The sequence below is a fragment of the Lichtheimia ornata genome (genome assembly GCF_029851405.1).
Source record: "Lichtheimia ornata isolate CBS 291.66 chromosome Unknown scaffold00040, whole genome shotgun sequence".
Lineage (NCBI taxonomy): Eukaryota > Fungi > Mucoromycota > Mucoromycetes > Mucorales > Lichtheimiaceae > Lichtheimia > Lichtheimia ornata.
In genome coordinates this window covers 260,894-283,864 of record NW_026695360.1, presented here as the reverse complement: position 1 = coordinate 283,864, position 22,971 = coordinate 260,894, and the positions used below count along the sequence as shown (strand labels likewise).

Here is a 22,971-nt window from a genome sequence, read left to right as displayed (position 1 = left end):
CTATGGGTGCCTACATCCTGTTACTAATATGTACACACTTGATCCCTCCCATTTTCAACAATATCCGGTAGACACGCTTGTGGCGTTTGAGCATGATACTTGCCCAAACTGGTAATCCCGATTTTTCGATCCACACGCTTGCCATGGCGTTCCATCATCATCCGCTTAACTTTAACAAGGCACACACGTGCCATCACGACACCTGTCACGACCGGTCTATGCTTTGAGTTGATTAAGGATACTTTGTATGTTGAATACAATAGGCATGATGAGGGGGAAACGGCCCTGTATCATATCATGTCCTTCCCTCGTTACATTGTTGTTGTGAGAATACCATACACAAAAGCTGATTATCGATGGCCGCATGATCACGTATACACATACAACAATACTCGTCTTCTATGTTACATGGTACTCGGAACGTAAATAAAACGACACAACCATTGTCCTTTCTCACCCCCTTGCTGCCTTTTTCTTCCCAACAAAATGAGATTCTCCCAAACTTTGAAAACATCATTGTCGTCAGAATGGACATACTATTGTCTTGGTAATCGTTTCATAGGATAATGCTTTACTGTATCATAGCTGACGATTGTATCTAGCTTACGATGAGCTTAAAAGCATGTTAAAACAAGAGATGCATGAAGGACAAAGTACCTGGAACGAAGAAAAAGAATCGAGATTTGTTGAGCAACTCGAAAAAGAGCTGGAGAAGGTGCATAGTTTTCAGCGTGTCAAGTTGGGGGAGATTAATCGGCGTATCGATGCTGAAGCCCATGAAGTCGAAATGTTGTGCCGCAAACAGATGCCTGATGAAGACGAGTTTACAGCCTCGGAAATCGAATTAGGACACATCATTGCGGATGTGCATGACCTGGCCAAGTATAGCCGTTTGAATTATTCAGGTTTCCTTTTGATTGTCAAGAAGCATGATGTGAGTAGCCGTGAATATGACTTTCAAACAGCAACTGATTCTTATGGTTCTATGTATATTAAGAAATGCACCCAATGGTTGCTCAAGCCGATGTTTAGTGCTAGACTCAATCGCAATCCTTTCCACAAGGAAAACTATGATGCTATGATAGTGAGGATTTCGACATTGTACGATCGTGTACGTACCCGAGGCAGAGAACGTGGAGGAGATTCCGGTGCTGGTGGAAAGCAATCTGCCTTTGTTCGCAATACCACCAAATACTGGCAAGTGTTGATCTTTGTGATCCAAAAGACGGGGTTTGCTTACGCAACATCCATAATAGGGTACATCCTGACAACATCACCGAACTCAAATTGATCATTTTAAAGCATCTCCCGGTGTTGGTGTTTAATCCAAACAAAGAGTTTGAAGCACAAGACTCAGCAATCACCAGCATTTATTTTGACAATGACGACTTTGATCTATACAAAGGGCGCATCGAAAAGAGCGAAGGTGCTGAAGCAATACGCATGCGATGGTATGGTGGCATGGATACCAACACGATCTTTGTGGAGCGAAAGACCCATCGAGAAGATTGGACAGGTGATCCATCGGTCAAGGCTCGCTTCCCAATCAAGGAAAAGTACTTGAATGCATTTTTGCGTGGCGAGTATACAACCAGCGAGTTGTTTTCAAAGATGCGTGAACAAGGAAAACATTCGAAAAAGGAGATTGATGAAATGGAACAACTAGCACAAGAAGTGCAATACACAGTGCTTACCAAACGACTCCATCCTATGATGCGGACATTTTACAATCGCACAGCATTTCAACTTCCAGGTGATGCTCGTGTGCGGATTAGCTTGGATACCGAGTTATCGCTCGTGCGTGAGGATAACATGGATGATCGTATACGTGCAGGTTCCAATTGGCGTCGCACTGATATTGGTATCGATTATCCCTTCAAGCAACTTCCAAATCAAGATATTTGCCGCTTCCCATATGCCATTCTCGAAGTCAAATTGCAAACGCACGTGGGTCAAGAGCCACCTCAATGGGTTGTGGATCTCATTAATTCGCATTTGGTTGAATCCGTCCCCAAGTTTTCAAAATTCATCCATGGATGTGCCACGCTCTTGGAAGATAAAATTAACCTGCTCCCCTTTTGGCTACCTCAAATGGATGTCGACATTCGGAAACCACCTGCAAAGACATTCTCTGGTGTTGCAAGGCCTGCTATCACTGATAAGAAAGACAACGTTGTAGCATGCAGTAGCAGCATCGCCTCGTCATCCAATAATAGCGAAGAAGGATCAAAACAACATCATGTGCAAATCAGTATCGACACCAGCCCTTCTATGAATGACCCATTACAAAAGCCGCCTTCAGCAGCAGCAGCACCACCACCACCACCACCACCATTCATGTTGCAAAACAAACAATCATCACTGCAAGAGCCACAACAATCAACATTACACCAACAGTATTCATTGTTGTCACAAAGACTTGTTTCATTGTACATACGCTTGTTTCCCCATCATGCCAAAAATCGACAAGGACCAGCAGCTGCTATAAAGGATGGTGAAGCCCTTCCTTCTGAAAGTAACAAGAAACGACGTCCACCAGTTATAGCCAAAGCACCACCAGCCAAAACGTTCTTTGCCAACGAACGTACATTCCTTTCATGGATTCAATTTACGGTCATGCTCGGTGCACTCGCTGTGGGGTTCCTGAACTTTTCAGATGTGAGCGTAGGCCGTGTATCAGCCGTAATCTTTAGCGTGCTAGCAATGGGTATCATGGCGTATGCTTTATACACCTACCATGACCGAGCAAATCGTGTCCACAACAATGAACCAGGCGAATATTCCGATAAATATGGACCATTGGTGCTGACAGGGCTAATGATACTTGCCGTATCAGTCAACTTTTATCGTAAGTGATCACATTCAAGTAGATGATGTGCTGGTTGTCCAATCTAAATCATTTGCTGCTTAGTGCGCATATCCTTTGATGGCAGTGCGGAGAGGGATCATGGTAGAAGATGAGAAAACTAGATCCATAGCATGATAGGAAGTTACATTTTGGCAAGTAAAACGGGTTCATGTGATGCCCTAGTAGTCGACAATGGGATCTCGATAAAACGTGCTGAAACCCGGTTTTCGTCATACACGCACAGCGGAGAATACTATTCTGAGTAATGCGTGGTAGTCATCTGTATCATTGTTGTGGCATAAGAGTGAATGATGATGCGACGTCTCGTGGTTGTAAAGTGGACCTATTGATGTATCAGACATAAGCCATGACTTGAATGTCAGCTAAGCTTACCCAAATATTTATGTCTGCTAATAGGCCACGCTATGTATTAGCATTTTACTTCTTCCCCAGCCAAAGTGAAACGTCAATCTAGCCATCTCTTCCATTCTTGCCTCCTTTGTTTAAACATCATCCATTCTAAACAAGAAAAATGTGCACTACAGCTTGCAAAGAAGTTCAGCCACTGATACAGCAGCAACAATGTTCGCCAATTATCCAGCCGTCATATGCATCCATCATTGATGCAGAAAAAGAGCACAACAACTCCTCAAGGACAACAACATCAACGTTGCTATCGGATTGGAAAAAGTACATCTCAAGCGAAATACAAATTCTTGCACGGATGTCGACCCCGCTTATGCTTACTTATACATTGCAAAATTCATTTGAAGCATGTGTGGTATTGTTGGTGGGTCGGCTTGGTGCCAATGAATTAGCGGCTTCAGCTTTGGGAATCATGATAGCTTCTGTGACAGGATGGCTAATAGCCATTGGTGGCACCACTGTGCTTGGTAAATGGATCACCGATCATTCTTTGACAAAGTGGGACTTGTATGCTTATATAACCTCTGCGTGTGTAGATACCTTAGGTTCGCAAATATGGAATGCAGCACAACAACAATTAGATGGGGATACCAACAAAGAGCATCAATTGGACAGGCTACTCCAACAATCAATAATCGTATTGACGTTCATGTTTATTCCTATTGCTATACTATGGTGCATTGCTGAGCCTGTGCTTTTATCCCTTGGACAACATCCATTGGTGAGCCGGATGACTCAAGAATTTCTCAGATGGTTGATACCGGGTGTGTGGGTACAGCTATATGTGAATTTGGGTCATCGTTACTAATCAAGATAGTCTTCAGGTGCTCCTGCTTATATAGCATTTGAAGCAATCAAAAAGTACTTTCAAGTCACCAAAGGGAATAGTCATATGAGCACCCTGATCTTGTGTATATGTCTACCATGCCATTTGCTGGTAGCATACGCCTTGGTATGGCATTTTGGATTTGGAGTTGCTGGTGCAGCGGCAGCATTATCAATCACGCACTGGTTAATGCTGATCGGGATGCTGATATATGCTGGTGGACACAAGACACGGCAATGGATAACGATACGGCAAGGCAACAACGATGGTGATGATGATGGCAATATAGCTGTATGGAAGATTGTGTCACGTGTGGTACCAGTGATTATGATGCTTGGTGCCGAGTATGTGGCATTTGACACGATGTCGCTTCTTGCTGGCATGATGGGTGATAAGAATCTTGCAGCCCAGAGCATTCTTACCATTGCCGATGATGTCTTATCTACCATTCCTCTGAGTCTGTCAATTGCAACTTCATCACGTGTAGCTCATTGGGTTGCTCAAGGACTACCTGCACATGCATATTATGCATCTCTAGCCAGCGTGATCCTTGCCATTGGAACAGGTTTAATATTGATGGCGATGATGTTGCTATTCCGAGGATCGTTTGGGTATCTTTTCTCGTCCGATGTGTCGGTGGTCATGCTAGTGCAAGGCATCCTTCCATGGGCTGCATGTATTCATTTCATTGATACTGTGGCAGGTGCATGTAATGGGTCAATAAGAGCTATTTCCCATGGGTCTTATCAGCAAGTGGTTTTCATTGTACATGTCGTATGCTATTGCATTATTGGACTTCCAGTGGGTGCTGCATTAGCATTTGTACAAGATTTCGGTTTAGTGGGATTGTGGATGGGTCTCTTCCTTGCATTATCCCTTGTCTCAAGCATCCAAGCTGCCATGCTGCTCAAAGTTGACTGGAAACATCAGACACACACATGTATATAAGCATCATCGATTTATTCAAATAAATGCATCTTCTACTTGACTCTTCTTACTCCTCCACTACAACCCTACCCACACCCCCAAAAGAAAATGGCATTCAACGACAACGACGACGATCATGAATCGGCTTCTTTCAACGGCTTCATCTTTCAACATCCAACACAACAATGGTCCTTTGACTTTGACAACTCCCATTCAGAACACCATTCAACAGACACACGCGAATCAACACTCAAGTCTTCCTCGGATCAAGACACCCTATCAGTCAATGAGACGCCTGAATCAGCAGCACCAGTTGACAAGCATGATACCGAACCCACCAAAGATACATCATCATCATCATCATCGCTTGCCTTCTCACTGAGCCAGATGCATATCAACTCGAATCCTTCTTTACCACCTCGTGATAACACCAGACTATTCAAGTATCATTCTCGGAACGAAAGGGAATTACAGGCGTTTAGACGACAACGCGCTCTCGATTTACAAAAGAAGGCACGTGAGAATCAAAAAGCTTATCGTCCCCATTTGACTAACCATGTATTGATATTAGATACGTGATACCAAGTTCAATCAACATCGAACGCAGCGATTTGAAATACCCAATGATGATGAGGATGATGATGAATCTGAAGAAGGAAGTTCACACGACGAAGCACAAACATCGACATCTACCGCCACATTGAAACGTTCACGCGATGATGGCGATGATCATGATATGGATGGCTCCAAGTTGCTATGTTTTGAATCATATCCTTCCAGTTCCAAAGGCAAAAACAAATCAAAGAACAAAAAGTCGGATCGGTAAGCTAACCTAATACCATGATTGTACATCATGTTGATCTTATTTTACTAGTAGAGATATCAAGCTCATGTATGGAGAAACGCTTATTGATATGCCAGAGGACTGGGAAGCCAAGTGGATCGTCATACCTTATCCCAAGGGTAAACGCTGCATGGTCAAGGCTGGTAATGGTAAGTGCTTGCTTATCCATACATCTCTTTCGCTTTTTCTCTTACTCTTGTACAATAGGCAAATCGCTGTCACTTAACAAATGGGGTAAGTAGTTGGAAAACGTCGTTGCATACAACGTTTAATTAATAGCGGATGACTATTTTTAGGTCGTGTGCAGAAACGATTCCAATCAATGCTACCAAACGGGTCAAAATCGGATGGGTAAGCGGCTTGATCACAAAGAGGAACCATGCTTAACAATTTCATATAGCAAACAACATGGAAACAACTACAACGTGCTTGATTGTGTATACGATGGGATTCATTGGACCTTTTACGTGTTGGACATGCTCTGCTGGAAAGGTATTGAATTGGCGGAATGTGATACAGCTTTCAGGTAAATGGCTATACTACTCTACTCAATGGCATTCCATGTTACTGAATATCATGATGATTTGAACAATAGACGATTCTGGTTGGAGACGCACATGATCCCGGATGAAATGGATTCTCCTACACCTGAGAACATGTTTTACAAGTTCAAGACTTTACGACCTATTCCAAGCAAAGATGTCAAGGAGATGCTGCTGAATCCAGAAGCTTACTTGAAGGGGCGAGGTGACACATTCGAGATTGATGGATTGATGCTTTATCACCAAGATTTGATCTATACTGCAAAAGAGACGCCACTCGTCAATTGGGTGCCTGTATCTGATTTTTCATCATTGGCAAACGCTTTGTGAACACCAACAAGTCAACGGCTTTCGACGCTTGCTACTTTCTATTACGACCAAATCCAACCATCCTATTGCTCTTTGCTTAGCACATTTAACAACCACCCCACGTTTATGCAGCAACCATTGTACATTCTCCATTATTGATGAGCAATAACACTACACAATGACAACCACCCACTATCAAAGCATGACTACTCTATTTGACCTGATTGTTCATAAACCTGAAAGGGATTGAAGAATGTCGATGGTGTATTGGCTTGGGACAAGGATACTTTTTCTATCAAGTCGATGCTTCTCATAGCACGCATGTTATCTTCTTTGTTCAATGACGAATTATAGTGATAGCAGCATTGAGATACCTAATGCAAGAACATTAAGAAAATACATCCTGCTTTTGCCACACATCTTATCATAGTCTATGCCTCATTTGGTCATATTTCAATGTCCTCATCGGCAAATGGGACCTCTTGGGCACATAAACTTGTGGAGGCTGCCTTTTTAAAGATGCTGATGGCCGATACATGTGTGACTTGACGCACGTGCAATTTTTTTCATTTCATAAAAGATGCATGATACGAAAGGTGTGCTCGTCGTGATTGACCAGTGACACGGTCACGTTGAAATCACATATAGTGGTACATATCCAATGCACGTCAAGCGACGATTCTGATGTCCCTCTCGTGGCTTGCCTTGATTATTTAAGAGTTGTCAGGGGCAATGGTAGCCACCAGTCATTATTCCAGGAGCTGGGCTTGTGCAACAACAATAAATACTTGCATGCATGGACGCGTGGCGGTTGCAAAAGTTCTACTCAGTTGTCGTTGCGGTCATTGTTTAAGGAGTTGTTGCCTTATGTTGGCCATTGAGTGGTTTATGATATACCTTCCACCAGCCAACGACGACTGCAGCAGACAACAACGCCAAGATGTAATTAAGGTTGACTAGAAACAAGATTGCAAATTTATACTAAACGCCTGGCATGTTTCATTGTCTGTGTGTGTGCTTTTGTTGTATCGCCGCGAGTAACATGAAATGCAATAAAAGGAAATTGAAGGACACAAAAACCTTGTTCCTGCATCATGCTCGCCAACCAGCGAGGCATTTACTTTTGCCGCATCATTTCTCCTTGATTCACAAGCTCAGCCGTTGTTGGGTACAAAACCGGAGATGTATAAAAACAGGCACCTATAAACATGCCCCCCGATTTTGCTACTTTTTCTTCCTACTTCATTTTTCGCCCACCACTTCTTTGTGACACACACACACACACACACACAACGATGAAAATCTACCTCCCATTACTCTTTTCAGCTATCGCTTCTAGTGGAATATGGGTCCACGCTGCAGATAACAAATCATCGCCCAATACGACGTCCGATGACAATGACAACGACAACGACACTATCTTGTCCCCTCCACATACGTTTTGCGCAGATGATATGGAGATGGTGTAAGAATCCTACTCATTTTTTGGCCCGAAAAACAAAAACACGATCCTGATGTTTGTATATCTTCTCCATAATAGGTTTGGCTTTGGCGATTCTTACACTAATCTAATGGGTCCAAAGGGAGATGTGTGGACGTGGAATCATTTTCAATCAAACGATTCAGTGTTGGATGCCCCTATTCGGATCAATGGTGTATGTTGAATGCATCGCCTCCTTTATTTTTCAATGGCTTACTGATGATGCTCTCGCACAGACTACTGCCCATGGCCCTAATTGGATTGAGTACTTGACAGAGTGCTACGAAGGCTTGCCACAAGATTGTGACCCACAGCTATTTGACGTTGCGTATGGCGGAGCCAGTGTAGACAGCGACCTTGTACCACCTGCATATACACACATTGTCGATTTCATTCACCAAGTAAAACAATGGAAAGAATACATCAAACCAGCTGTGACATGGAAACCAGAAACAACATTGACGGCCGTATGGTTTGGGTAAGTGTCAGATGTTTTTGTTGCTGTATCACCGGGTGCTATGTACGACACCATGTATCAGCCGACTGATATGGCACATTACTTACAACAGCATCAACGACGCTTTAAATTCCTCCAAAACGAAGACATGGGTAAAGTCGTTATCGAATAGCGTTATTGTTTCCATATTTAACTTTGAATGTAGATCGAGCTTGGCATCTTATTTAACAAGATCATGGACGTTTATAGCGAGCAATTGGTATGGTTCATATAAGCACTGTTCCAGTAGTATAGTAATGAGCTAGTGTGCTGATGCATAAAACTCATGGTAGGAAACGTTGTACTCTTATGGTATGCGTTCGTTCCTGGTTGTCAATGTGCCACCCATGGAGCATGCACCTGCCCATATTGGCAACCATACTATTGCCAAGGTGGTGAAATCTTTCAATGACTTGCTTCAAGCCCGAGTCGCCTTGTTCAACACCAAGCACAAAGACGAGGTCTTCGTTCATTACTTTGATGCACACCGATACTTCAATGAGTACCTCACCAATTCCTCTGGCCTTTTCAAAAACACAACCGGATATTGTGACGTCGATAAATGCGAGTATCCAAACTACGAGTAAGTGGCAGCTGCTGGTCTCCTTTGCATTCTTCATTAACATGCTTGTAACGTAATTGTAGATACTTCTGGATGAGTAAGCATTGGCAATTGAGGGTATTACACTTATAAGAAAGAAGACTAATGCTTGTTTTTTGCAGATAACATTCATCCAATGTACCCTGTTCATAAGCTTTTGGCGGAGGATTTGAGCAAGGAGCTTAAGGAAGCGTCACAATGCTCTTCTTCTTTAATCTAGTATCTAGCACGCATCTCGCTCAGGCGACTAATATTATAGAAACAACGACATGTGTATAGTAAACTTGATACCGAATCTCATCATGTAATACGCTCACTTCTTCTTACGTGTGCTATGGTGCAATTTGCTCTCTAAAAGTACAAAAGTAAATCATGGTCAGTGATCTTACAAGTTATCAAATTCGACTTTTAAATCAGCATCTATCAACAATTTGCATTATCGTGTAACATCTGATCGACAGAAATATTGCCCGAAGCTAGACATGCATTTACGCTAAAGGTAGGCTTGAGGATGCAATAGCCAATCATTGTCATTATTGGCTCCTACAACTATGGCGATGGCTACTGAAGACCTGCAGCCCTAAGGAAGCGAGCTTTGCGCTATGCAACCTGCTTCACCACAATCGTCTAATTATACAACTTGCTTTCCTACCTTGGCCGTATCCTTTCTAGACGTTCATGTTGTATAGGGCAACCCACATTTAGTTTTTCTCACAATGCTCGCTTCTTGCTTGTGCATGGGTATACATCGTATTGCTGTCCTAGGATGGTATACTTATGCATACCGGTCACTGTTTTTGTTGACGCACATGGCAGTAAACGTTGCCTAGGTTTGTATAAATAGAGAAGAACCTGGATTACACGATACCGTACAAACATCCGAGCGCTCTTGTGCTTGAGAAGTAAGCTGTAGGTGACAGTATTGTGGATCCTACATAAACCATGTGTGGCTATTTCCACATCCAATGTATAAAAATTCCCATGTACCTTCTTTTTTTGATATAAAAAGTCCAATCCCTTTCAAACATGTGGTGGTAAATAATGTATAGCGCAAGAAGCTGGTTGAACAAGATCACGCGGTCACCATACGATTGCAATAGATGTGATTGGCATGAACTGTTAGTTCCCGATCCACGATGTGTGTAGCATTTCTGTTGATTTCGAGCGCTTTACGTTGTTTGGTTAGATCCGTTACAAGCCTTCTTGATTATCCGATCGCATTGTGAGATCCACATTACAAAGGTAACATGTAGGCGATCACCGCTACTAGTATTGGAAGATGATCGGCAGCAGTGTCACCGGCTTGTCTCAAGCGTGATTCATAATTAGAGCACGATTCGATAGAGTAAATATGAGCATGAGGTATATGCCAGAGAGCATGTTGTTTGTTTACTATGTTTTGAGCTATCTCGATAATGTTGATCGAACATCCCGGTTATGTACCATGTATTGTAAATGGCGACTGCAGCATTTATGTGTATGACAAGACCGATAACGGAGCCACAGGATCAGTGCGAAATGGATAAGATTGTGGGAAAACGCATGTACCCCGATCATCAACAAAGACGCGAAGAACAAAGAAATGGAGTGAGAAAATCCATCACCCGCATATCCAATGCAAGCCATTAACGGCTTCCTGGGAGATGAGGAGCATGATGCTACATGCGTGTGCGACAAAGAAAAACTTCCGTCTTAGGCGGTGACAGGTCGCGGTGGTAACGCTATCCCAGGTTACATCATTCTTTTCAAACTCGATTTTCATTTGGCAATACCAAGTGACCATGTTCCTCCAATTGCTCCTAAAAGCTCATTAAAGTGATTAGCGTGTTATTATCCATCGTCTTTGTTAAAAAGCACAAGGTAACCAAAGCCCAAACAATATGCAGCCTACCTTACCACTCGCTCAAAAGCTGCAATGTGCACAGCTACAATCGGCTAAGATGCCTAGCAACGGTGACTGGCGGATGCGCAACCTAATAGATGTTCGTTTCGATCACGCTATTTTGCTGTTCAAAGGAACGTTTCAAGTAGTACATGCCATGTAATCATTGTGTGTTTAGTAAATGTGATCTTTGACTTTCTTTCACGTTTAAGCGTCGGCTTTATAGGTGCTCGATCTTCATCATGTTGTCGACATAACTTGAAAACTTGATCGTGGGTATCACGCATTTCTCCCATGACATCTATAATCGTTGAGCGTTAAAAAATTACCATGCATGGTTTCGTATCCGAAATGATGAGCAAATTCCATAATTAGGGTCGTGGGGGTAATCATGGTTGTGTGTTTAGTAAACGGTTTGACTTTCTTTCTCGTGCAGATCCTGGTTCTGTATGCTTGCGATCCCTTTTATCGTACAACATCAAACACCATTATAAAATCACACGATTTTCTATGAGGACATGTATAATGATAGGATGCTAAAAGGTCACCATAAAGTAGCGGTGTAAAGGGATGAACAACCTTCATGGCTGCTTATCATTATCAAATCCCATGTCTTTCTTGATATGCAATGATTTTGAGAATTACTATACTCGGATGCAGGGAGTGAAGAAACGCAACAAGTGGAGAAGTCTGATACGGCTAATGCATAAATATCTCACGTCGAGCCCACCTTTGTTTGCTGCTGTCATAAAAGAGTCATGGAGGACAACACTAAACCTTACAAAGGTGTATGTCGAGATTTCTCGGGTAGCCTGATCCGACCCACCGGTTATGGATACCATTGGTGTTTTGCAAAGAACGAGAATATTCGTGATAGCCCAGTGTGAAAAGGTGCGACTGCTATCCTTGTAGATACATCATCAATTGACTGTCTTTGCACATCCGTTTTTGTACATTTGAGGCGTTTTTAAAAGGCGCTTTGCATTCGCCTCCTCACACCGCGTGCTTGACATTCTTCTACTACTCTCCAAGAAAGAATATTAAAGAACAAAATCATTGTATATGGCTACCAATACTCTTTTCACCGGTTTTTCTTCACACTCCTCACACTCTTTCCCAAACCATCAACAACAAGCCCACTCAGATTCTTCCATGCCACACCAAGATAACACAATACTACCATCATCAACTTCCTTCGTCGATCCAACAACATACCCTGCTTACAACTTGTCACAAGGATATGGCTTTGAAGATTGGTCTTGGTTACTGGAAATGACACATCCAACAGATGCAGCATCATCAAACATTTCTCCTTTGGTGCCTACGACCAGTGTGATGAGTAATAAGAAGCCATCTTATGGTGAATCACAAGCACCAGATGTCATTCATAGCCTTTCTACTGGATCAATATCGTCATCTTCACTATCAAGTGAAACACCATCCACCTATGACAACCATTTCAAGCAACCCATCTTTCGACGACAATCATCTTCTTCTTGCACAAGCAGCAGTTCTAGTAGTAACAACAGCAATGTAAGCACGAGCAGCAGCAGCAACATGGATAGCCATAACAGCAAAAGTGGCAATGGTGCAGGTAGTAGCAGGGCCCACCCATGCCCTTTTTGCTCAAGAACCTTTGCACGAAGACATGATCTCGAAAGACATACGCGTGTGCACACTGGTATCAAACCCTATGTGTGCCCTTGTTGTTTGAAAGGTTTTCCTCGTTCAGATGCGCGCGGGCGCCATTTTCGAAACGAGGCTGCATGTCATTTTGGTCCTCAAGTGCTCGCTTGGATGAAGAGGAATATGCGAAACACCCTCTGAGATAACACAATCCTTCTTCATTACTCGTCTTCCCACTCCTTTTGATTTTATTTGTTATTCTACATTATCCACGCTTTCAACGTTTGACATCATGATGCGTTTATGGAACACCTTTTCAGTTCTTCCCACTCATTCAGTTATCCAATCCAATCCCCACCTTTGATGGCATCTGAAGCTTCAAATCATCCTTATGAATCAGTGAACAAAAAACATACATTGATTGTACGTGTACAACATGTCCCATTAGTTCATCGCATCCCTGCTCTATGTGAATTCCCTTTTGGAATAAATGTATCACGAGTCAATAGGGGCCCAAATAAAAACACAAAGAAATCAACGATAAGAGTATATTAAGGGGGTGGGGCTTGGGTACATGGTGGTGCAATCGAGCTGCCGAGTCACAAGATACTCCAGGTTTTTGGTATGCAGGCCCGTGCGTGTGCATACAAAGAACGGAACGCCACATCCGTAGTAGATAATGGTCTACCTTGCAATAAGGATCATGATTGTTCTTTCTTCAAGCATCACTTTTTTAAGATCATCAAAGACAACGAGAACACAAACGGTGGGAATAGGGCGTGAAAAGGGGAAAGCTACGTATAGCACATCGATGTGACATCTTTGTTTCTAATCCACCTATTCCTTTATTGACATTTATCCGTGCTCAATTTAAATGAAAAAGGGAGTATGCAGTGCTATTCCTTCCTTATCTATCGCATGTCCTACGAGGATTGTTTACCGCGGGTATATATTTTCACCACCACTGTACCCAGCACGACTTGGGCCATCCAATGGAATAAACAAGTCCATGCCACCTGATACAAGTATTTGGGCGAGAACACAGTCCATACAAATAAATGATAACGAAGGGACCTCACCGAGAACGAAAGCACCATGATGAAGATTGCGAACAATGCAGATTGTGTGATGATGTAGTCGTACCACCGATCTTCCAAAGCCGATCGATCTTCCTCCTCATGATTTGGTTGGGTAGCCACACCATTGTCTATCACTAGACTCCATCCTGCAATGGCCCACCAAAGACTTGCTGACCAATTGGAGCAGAAGGTCAACGCACCGATGATCATCGTATCGTATCCATCCACACCAATGTATGCATTGCTAAGATCCACAGCAGCGAGCGAATTGGAATGACCAGTCATGAAAAATGTCAAGTGTGTCATGCAAGTGATTAAAACAGCCAACAGCCAACCTGGGATGTGTCGTTTAGGTTTTGGATCATCATCATCTGAGAAGAGCACTGCATATTGCCATCGTCGCCATACATGGAATTGGGATGCGTACAATACAAACAAAACAGCATTTTGTGTACGCGTGAAAAGGATCAACACAGGTGTGACGGCGTACAGCAATGCATCCAGATAATGCCGTGTTTGTAGTGAGTGGCGAAGCGGCTCATCATCATCTTCATTTGCGTCTTCCCCTGCATAAGATTCCACATCAGTCAATCGATGTTCTCCAAGTTTCTTTTGTCATACGTGATGCTCTCCATCTCCCTCCTTACCTGTTAATTGAAGCACATTAGCACGCTCGGTCACGTATACGAGTGCTGTCAAAACGAGTACACTTGTTGCTGCATAATTGTACACCAGTCGACCCAGGCTAACCATATCCAGCTGTGCTGCAAACTCAAAGTTTGGTGATATCAAAATCCACTCCTTATAGACATCGGGTATATCGTCATTGTCTGAAATGTCCGTACGCATCTTGTAAATCATGACCATCAATGCATATAAGCCGAACGTCAAAATGAATCCTAGCTTGCACAGCAATTGGATATAGCCGGCACTCGAAGAAACGGACATGATCCCTTGATTGTTTGCAATGTTGATTTTCCATATTCTCGTAACACCGAGCACGAAAAAGATCGACAATGAAAGGGCCAACAAGTGCCACCGGATATGATCACCACTACTCAACGTCTTCAATAATGTTGTTTGCACGCTGCGATCGCCCCAAGCCATTCCAATTCGTATCAAAGCCATTTGCAGAATACAAAGGGTCCCAAGTTGTAATCGTTTGGTGAATGGCTTCTCCATTGACAATAACCAAGAGCTATTGATATGATTGTGTTAGATGCTTTCCTCCTCCAAAATCCCTATTCTCCACACAATTTGTTTACCTTTCAATTGCAAGTAATAAGAACATTGTGGCTGTGCAATAATACCAAGTCATATGCTCTTCCTCGATGAAGCTGCTGGCAAACATGCTGACCATGTATGCTGCAATCACGAATACTGCAAATGCTTTGCTGAACGGCATACGATGTGCGTGAGTCCGGGTCTTTTCCCATCGTTGCATAGCCCATTTTTGAAGCCTCCAGGCACTGACAAGAATAAGTAATACACCGGCTAGCATGTCAAGTTCATTGTAATCACTTGCAGTGCTGGTAAGTCTCATTTGAGCGAATTCAATGAACTACAAGCATCACGGTTATTACCATGCATCCTGAACAATGAGAATCATGCATCACAAACCTTTAAATAGGCATCCATGGATAATTGTGCAGATTCCATGTTTGCTGTTTCCATGAACTGCTTGTGGTAATTGACTCCTCTGCTGTAAAACTTTCCATCTGCATGAGGCAGCAAAGTTGGGTCTTCTGTGCCGTGGAGATGAGGGATAATAAAAACGTCTGTGGTAGCAATCAGATTTCCCAGCTGATATGTGTTGAGTTGGAGTGCTCGGAGCAATAGTGATGGATCAGATTGCTTGAGGAAAAGTGATGGAATAACCTTCCCAAGGCTGTTGCGGGGTATCGGGATACCAAAAAGACAAGAGAGTGTCGGCACCAAGTCCACCTGATCAATAACAGGAAATCCAAATGGTCCATTGTGTTCGTCTTTGTTGATATTGAATGATTGTTTGTGCTTGATTGTAGGGCGCGATTCAAAGCGTGGGCTTAAAAGGACAAGTGCCTTTAATGATACGTAAGTCACATGCACTTTTACCATGATCCACCAAGAAGATGACTTACTGCTGATGTTTCACCAATAGAAGAACCACCATGGTTGCCATCCTTTGAATATGAAATGTTGGTACATGATGGGCAGCGTATACAAAGAAGACCATTTACCTCGTTCATTCCATGATCGCCGCAAAGAACAATGAGCGTACCTTTTGCATCAGGATTTTGCGATATACGATGTGCATCTTGTCGTGACACAATCTCATAGATATCCTCCACCACCTTATCCATCTCCTTCTGTTTTGGAAGCATCAACGGGCTACACAAAGTCGCATTAATCACATGTATCGTATACAAAGAATTGATTCTTACCTATATGGTCCACCCAAATGGCCCACATGATCCAATCCAAGATAATGAAAAATGACTGCATCCCAATCTTCCTCAGAGAGAACAGGTTTGATATGGCGTGTCACATTCAAATCGACCTCGACTGTATCCTAGTCAACACCAATTAATCTCTTATTTCCATATATATGCCATTGGTGATACTTACTGACACATAAAACGAGGTCGTGCCATCATGTTTGGTGAAGGTGCCTGGAAATAGTCTGATCCATGTATCATCTCCAAAAAAGTGTATCGTCCTGTTCCCTGACGCCTTGAGCTGATGCACCCAATTATCATGATGCTGCAAAGATGAGCTGGTATCCGACTCGGCAATATTGAGAATAGCATCCAAGAAGCTTGGTATGGTTCCTTTGGTATTTGATGATCAGCCCCTAAAACGTCCCTGCATGATTGACAACATTGTTCTTACCTGTGGTGAGAGCTTTGATACGCGGCATTGTCACAGTTGGAGCTGTTGCTTTGGCTGTAAAAGCTAACGCACCACCATCTACGATACGGCTAGACGAATAGCTTATTGAGCAACATGTAATCCACAATAGTGATATGAAGATACCTCTTGACAAAGTCAAATCCTGAGTCTTCGCCGAGAATAAAGTCGCTATAATACATGTAAGATACCATTCACCAACACCAAACTTGTATACATACTTTCGAAGTGCATCGACCACCATGAATACCAACCGATCGAATTCTGGTTCAATGATGAGCGGATCGCGACTTTGGTTTGGCCAGGATGGGGTATGAGAGGCATTGTTGAATCCAGGTAGGTACATCTTGTAAGGGAAGAATCCCCTAGCGAAGAGGGCTATGCCAGCAAGCTGAACGATCGCTAGGAAGCCTAAAAGCACCAAGGGCTGGTGGCATGGAAATCGCATGTGCGCGTTATGAAAGTAAAAGGTCTTGTGTCAGAGCAAGAACGAAATTGGCGGTATTATCCTGTACATAAAATGGATGTTGTAATTGTGCCATCACGTGCTCCTGTTGTCAATAGCCAAGTGCGACAATCAAGTTCTCGACATTATCATTACAATGGTTATATAGTAGACATCAAAATTATCAATAAAGCAAATGTTTGTGTAAAGTGAAAGCATGGGTATATACAAAGTTGAAATGCACTTTATTGACAAGGATACAATTTAATTGAGTCCATTTAGTGGGCAGCAGCAGCGGCAGCTCTGCGGCGATCACGCTCTTCAGCAATGGTGAGCTTGACACCCTTACCCTTGGGAAGAGAGATCCAGGGCTTGTTACCGGCACCAATGACGAAGACGTTAGAGATGCGGGTAGCAAAGACACGGTCGAGAGAATCCTTGACGTGAACAATCTCGAAACCACCAATGTGCTTCTCACGGTGGGTGATGATACCAACACGACCAATGTTACGACCACCGGTAACCATGCAGACGTTGCCAACATCGAACTTGACAAAGTCAGTGATCTTGTTGTTCTCTAAATCGAAACGGACAGAGTCGTTGACCTTGATAGCGGGATCGGGGTAACGCATGGTGCGGCCATCGTGGGTAACAGCGTAAGGGATGCCCTTCTTGCCAATGGTGATCTTCTTGACACGGCACAACTTGTACTTGGCCTCCTCATCGGTAATGCGGTGGATGGCGAAGCGACCTTTAACGTCATAGACGAGACGGAAGTTTTCACCAGTCTTTTCGATGGAAATAACATCTGAAAATGACCAAGCGAAAAAAAGCATCCGAGATTCGTCAAAGCTCTCGCCATCAATCACACGCTCAAATACGATATCCCCCCACCACCACCCTCCATTTTCCCATCCTTTCCAACAACAATGACTTACCCATGAAACCAGCAGGGAAGGTAGAATCAGTGCGGACCTTGTGGTCAACCTTGACCAAACGTTGCATGAGGATAGCTTGGACTTCACGGCCGTTCAAAGCATACTTCAAGCGGTTACGCAAAAAGATGATGAGTGGCAAGCACTCACGGGTCTTGTGAGGACCAGCGCTGGGCTTAGGAGCGTACGAGCCTAGACATTAAACAAGTGAGTGACATGTTGAATCACGTGCTTCAAGGGATTCAGTATAGCAAAAATCGATTCGTCATTGAAATCGGACTGTTGAGCTTGACATAATTTTTTTGCAATTCATCACCATCCCAATAGCGAGAAATCAAAAGAGGATTCTTACCGAGAAGCTTGTCAAGCATCCAGTGCTTGGGAGCATTCAAACGCTTCATATGCTTTTTGGGACCACGAGCCTATACATCCATTCATCCATCCGTTAGCACATTCATCCATCCATCATCCATTCATCTAATCCATGCAGATGCATTTGATGAAGCGTAATACATACCATTGTTAATGTAGTAGTTAAGAGAGAGAGAGAGAGAGATTGGATTCTTTGCCTTGCAGCAGCAGGTTTTATGAAATTATTCTCCTTCCTCCCTCCTCCGACAAAAAGCCACCTTAATCCATCCCACTTGCCGACCCGTGTCGCACAAGAAAATAATGGCTCCATACATCTACATCTCCCATTGATCCACATTCAAGTGTGAAAGTTGCAAGTTCGAGATAGCCAATCTCGAGGGTTATGGACCATACACGCCATCCGTTTCATCATGTCTTCTACATTTGGGACGCTTCCATTAAACACTTTCATAATGAAGCATGAGGTTTTTATTAAAGCAACGTGATCAGCATGAACAAGAGCATCTTGTGTGAAGGTTTCAGGTTCTAGAGGGGCAATCTCATAATCAAGGATTGATGTACAGCGTTCATGCATTTATACAAGAGGTGTTTGACCTATTTAATTTCCACTCCTTCCACTCCCATAACTTCTTGTCTCTTCTCCTCCCATTCTCAACTGTTGCCCCATTCAAGTATACAACTACAACCTGCAAACGATTGTCCTGCTTCAATCCATCATGTCAAGCATACGATTGTCTTGATCCGAGAGCCTCTGACTGAATGGCAAGTCCATGGCGTGTGCACCCATACAACACCCTGCGTCTCTTGACAACCCACAACTACCACTATCAAACGTAACAGCATTCATTCCAGCGGTTGCTATTAGCAATGCGTTTGCTCCATTGTCTCAAACAGCATTCGCAACCTTGTCACTTTACTACAACACACGTTCTCTTGCTCACTTCTTCCACAACCAAACGTTACTTGCAGCAACATGCCCTGCAGCCTTTTCTACGTGAACAGCAACTAGCCATTGTATAGAAGCAGCTTTATTTACGTGCAACACCTTGATTTAATACGTATGGATCCCTGTGGATGATGCCATATCAACCATCAACTACTATTACAAGCATTCTTCACCTGATTGACCGACAAAGAAAATGACCAAGAAAGATAGACGAAGAGCACGATGGGAAAGGAAGCACGTCAGCAAGCGATCCCAGGAGTTCTTTATATCGACATGTTGGATTTGCAATGGTTATGGATGGATGGACGGATGCAATCAAGCAGAGTGATAGGTGATCCTGAAATGTAGTTTTGGCTACTTGAGATGTCGTCAGCAAGAGGGATGGACCATGTTACATGGGTGCGGCTGAGGATGACGATGGATTGGATGGTATACATAAGAGGGCTTATGTCTTTGACGAAAGGCGGCTTGTTGCCATGGATGATATTGGAATGTTGAAGTCAAGACACGCACAGCAACTAATTTGAGATCGTGGATGAAGATGCTTATGACGGCAGCAACCAAGAATACAATGACACAACGATACCCGCTGATTCTATGTGATCCACTGATTGGTTTCTGGAAGGGAAAAGAGGATAGAAAGGTGAAAGTTGCAAAGCGAGATTAGATCGACTATATTACTGTATCGAGACACTTTTGTTCCTTTTATCATGTACATTCATTAAAGCTTACTTGTTCATATACTGCTAGACCATAGACTGTGGCAATTCTCAGTGTACTGTATAGATGTTTAAATAGACGCTTGTATTTTCAAAGATAATAAATCCATAGTAATGATACCCAACAATAGTGCTTGCTACAGAAGATTGTTCCATTGTAAGCTCAACATTACGTTTACGAAAGAGTGAGCTCTGATACAATGTGATACGAGTACATACATGTGCTTTTCCCCTACGACAACCTTCAGCATGCGCTTGTATGTATAACTTTGCATAGGAACGTATCCTGGAGAGAATAAATACTCACCTCTCCTCATACTCTCTGTTGCATTGATCATTTTTGGCTGGTTAATCATACCATGGCTTTACTCGAAAAGAATCCCATGAGGTCTACCATAGGCGGATCTTCTATAGGGGGAGGATCCGTTATGCACTTTCCGCCAATAAGAACTCTTCAAGCCCTGCCCTCAGCTTTGTTACACCAACAAGTCCCTCTGCATCTTTGGCTACTACATGACGATGACAAGCACCACCTTCCATATAGCATCACGCTTACAGCATATGTAAAACATAAAGGTGCCTGTATCTCTAAACTTTACAATGAAACGTGGGGTTTTTAATAGAGCAATGGCTTCGGCTTGGCCAACAGCACCTTGGGTGCAAGTTTCACGTTGATCGTGGCCAATCCCAGATTTCGTAATGTCGCCACCAGCCAAACTGGATCTGGGGGTCGACCTCTTCGACGACGACGACGACCAAAAAATATTTTTTGGGCTGTTTGCGACATTGAACACAAAACTTTCACACAAGGTGCTGTTGGCCAAGCCGAGCCCATTGCTCTAATAAAAACCCCACGTTTCATTGTAAAGTTTGGAGATACAGGCACCTTTATGTTTGTAAGCGTGATGCTATATGGGAAGTGGTCTTTGTTCAATGTCAAGTTGCTGGACCCTGGCAGAGCAAAAGATGCAGAGGGACCTCTTTGTATAACTCAGCTACTTTGCATGACTGGAAGGATGGAAGGATGATACTGTATACTATTGACAATATCCCATACATTGCGAGCTAACAGCCATTTCCTCACAATTAGCAATGTTGCCCGTTCTATGACAGTGGAACGATGCTCCTGCTTCAGACATTCATTTCCATTATTGATTATGTTGATCCGAGTTGATTTGACCGAGATACAGCCAAAGAGGGATTACATCAATCCACACATCTAACCATGCTCTATGTTGTTTAACTGAAGTAACCTTGTATGAGCGTAGCTCAGCCAAATCAACTCGGATCAACATAATCCAATCATGGAAATGAATGTCTGAAGCAGGAGAATCGCTCACATGTCATAGAGTGGACAACAGTGGCTATTGTGAAGAAATGGCTGTTAGCTCGCAATGTGTACGGGCTTTTGTCAACAGTATATAGTATCATCCTTCCATCCTTCCAGTCATGTAAAGTAGCTGAGTACAAAGAAACCCTCTGCATCTTTTGCTCTGCCAGGTCCAGCAACTTGACATTGAACAAAGACCACTTCCCATAACAGCCGCTTACAAACATGCTGCGCCTGTATCTCCAAACTTTACAATGAAACGTGGGCCGGCTAGAGCAGCTGGCTCGGCTTGGCCAACAGCACCCCAGGTGAAAGTTTTCGTGTTCAATGTCGCAAACAGCCCAAAAATATTTTTGTCGTCGTCGTCGTCGAAGAGGACGACCCCCAGATCCAGTTTGGTTGGTAGCGACATTGCGAAATCTGGGATTGGCAAGCTTGATCGTGAAACTTTCACACAAGGTGCTGTTGAAGCCAAGCCGAGCACATTGCTCTAATAAAACCACGTTTCATTGTAAAGTTCGGAGATACAGGCACCTTTATGTTTGTAAGCGTGATGCTATATGAGAAGTGGTCTTTGTTCATTGCTATGTAGCTAGATCTTTGGAGAGCCAAAGATGCAGAAGGACCTCTTTGGGTAACTCAGCTAAAAAGTCAGGACTTCAGGAACAATGCATGACAGGTACGCAACCCTGTCATGAGCAATACGTAACTGAACGAAGCAAGTACTGACCCGTGTCGCACAAGAAAATAATGGCTCCATACATCTACATCTCCCATTGATCCACATCTGGGCGTGAAAGTTAAAAGTTCGAGATAGCCAATCTCGAGGCTATGGACCATACACATCCGTTTCATCATGTCTTCTACATTTGGGACGCTTCCATTAAACACTTTCATAATGAAGCATGAGGTTTTGTTAAAGTAACGTGATCAGCATGAACAAGAGCATCTTGTGTGAAGGTTTCAGGTTCTAGAGGGGCAATCTCATAATCAAGGATTGATGTACAGCGTTCATGCATTTATACAAGAGGTGTTTGACCTATTTAATTTCCACTCCTTCCACTCCCATAACTTCTTGTCTCTTCTCCTCCCATTCTCAACTGTTGCCCCATTCAAGTATACAACTACAACCTGCAAACGATTGGTCCTGCTTCAATCCATCATATCAAGCATACGATTGTCTTGATCCGAGAGCCTCTGACTGAATGGCAAGTCCATGGCGTGTGCACCCATACAACACCTGCGTCTCTTGACAACCCACAACTACCACTATCAAACGTAACAGCATTCATTCCGTGGTTGCTATTAGCATGCGTTTGCTCCATTGTCTCAAACAGCATTCGCAACCTTGTCACTTTACTACAACACACGTTCTCTTGCTCACTTCTTCCACAACCAAACGTTACTTGGTAGCAACATGCCTCTGCAGCCTTTTCTACGTGAACAGCA

General features: G+C 43.2%; 7 protein-coding genes across 7 annotated transcripts; 5 read left to right on the top strand and 2 right to left on the bottom strand.

Annotated features, from left to right (window-relative positions):
• Nucleotides 1-486: 486 nt before the first annotated feature.
• On the top strand, nt 487-2,961 carry O0I10_007985 (uncharacterized protein; the record flags this gene model as incomplete). The annotated part of the gene is made up of 5 exons (XM_058487992.1): nt 487-547; nt 603-934; nt 998-1,197; nt 1,257-2,848; nt 2,912-2,961. The coding sequence occupies 5 exons, from the start codon at nt 487-489 to the stop codon at nt 2,959-2,961; spliced, it is 2,235 nt and encodes a 744-aa protein (XP_058341330.1).
• Nucleotides 2,962-3,380: 419 nt separating this feature from the next.
• Nucleotides 3,381-5,048, top strand: O0I10_007984 (uncharacterized protein; the record flags this gene model as incomplete). The annotated part of the gene is made up of 3 exons (XM_058487991.1): nt 3,381-3,741; nt 3,811-4,038; nt 4,099-5,048. The coding sequence occupies 3 exons, from the start codon at nt 3,381-3,383 to the stop codon at nt 5,046-5,048; spliced, it is 1,539 nt and encodes a 512-aa protein (XP_058341329.1).
• An 87-nt stretch (nt 5,049-5,135) lies between these two features.
• On the top strand, nt 5,136-6,743 carry O0I10_007983 (uncharacterized protein; the record flags this gene model as incomplete). The annotated part of the gene is made up of 7 exons (XM_058487990.1): nt 5,136-5,540; nt 5,599-5,849; nt 5,905-6,020; nt 6,079-6,105; nt 6,168-6,222; nt 6,272-6,397; nt 6,467-6,743. 7 exons carry the CDS (start codon nt 5,136-5,138, stop codon nt 6,741-6,743), a joined length of 1,257 nt encoding a protein of 418 aa, XP_058341328.1.
• A 1,274-nt stretch (nt 6,744-8,017) lies between these two features.
• O0I10_007982 (uncharacterized protein) lies at nt 8,018-9,519 on the top strand (the record flags this gene model as incomplete). The annotated part of the gene is made up of 8 exons (XM_058487989.1): nt 8,018-8,187; nt 8,263-8,377; nt 8,439-8,680; nt 8,772-8,811; nt 8,865-8,918; nt 8,992-9,281; nt 9,344-9,357; nt 9,422-9,519. 8 exons carry the CDS (start codon nt 8,018-8,020, stop codon nt 9,517-9,519), a joined length of 1,023 nt encoding a protein of 340 aa, XP_058341327.1.
• A 2,814-nt stretch (nt 9,520-12,333) lies between these two features.
• Nucleotides 12,334-13,008, top strand: O0I10_007981 (uncharacterized protein; the record flags this gene model as incomplete). The annotated part of the gene is made up of 1 exon (XM_058487988.1): nt 12,334-13,008. The coding sequence occupies one exon, from the start codon at nt 12,334-12,336 to the stop codon at nt 13,006-13,008; it is 675 nt and encodes a 224-aa protein (XP_058341326.1).
• A 722-nt stretch (nt 13,009-13,730) lies between these two features.
• Nucleotides 13,731-17,121, bottom strand: O0I10_007980 (uncharacterized protein; the record flags this gene model as incomplete). The annotated part of the gene is made up of 11 exons (XM_058487987.1): nt 13,731-14,452; nt 14,534-15,084; nt 15,152-15,447; nt 15,507-15,947; nt 16,007-16,048; nt 16,106-16,256; nt 16,310-16,437; nt 16,494-16,696; nt 16,758-16,846; nt 16,902-16,946; nt 16,997-17,121. The coding sequence occupies 11 exons, from the start codon at nt 17,119-17,121 to the stop codon at nt 13,731-13,733; spliced, it is 2,793 nt and encodes a 930-aa protein (XP_058341325.1).
• Nucleotides 17,122-17,498: 377 nt separating this feature from the next.
• Nucleotides 17,499-18,675, bottom strand: O0I10_007979 (40S ribosomal protein S4; the record flags this gene model as incomplete). The annotated part of the gene is made up of 4 exons (XM_058487986.1): nt 17,499-18,028; nt 18,159-18,347; nt 18,508-18,577; nt 18,673-18,675. The coding sequence occupies 4 exons, from the start codon at nt 18,673-18,675 to the stop codon at nt 17,499-17,501; spliced, it is 792 nt and encodes a 263-aa protein (XP_058341324.1).
• Nucleotides 18,676-22,971: the final 4,296 nt, after the last annotated feature.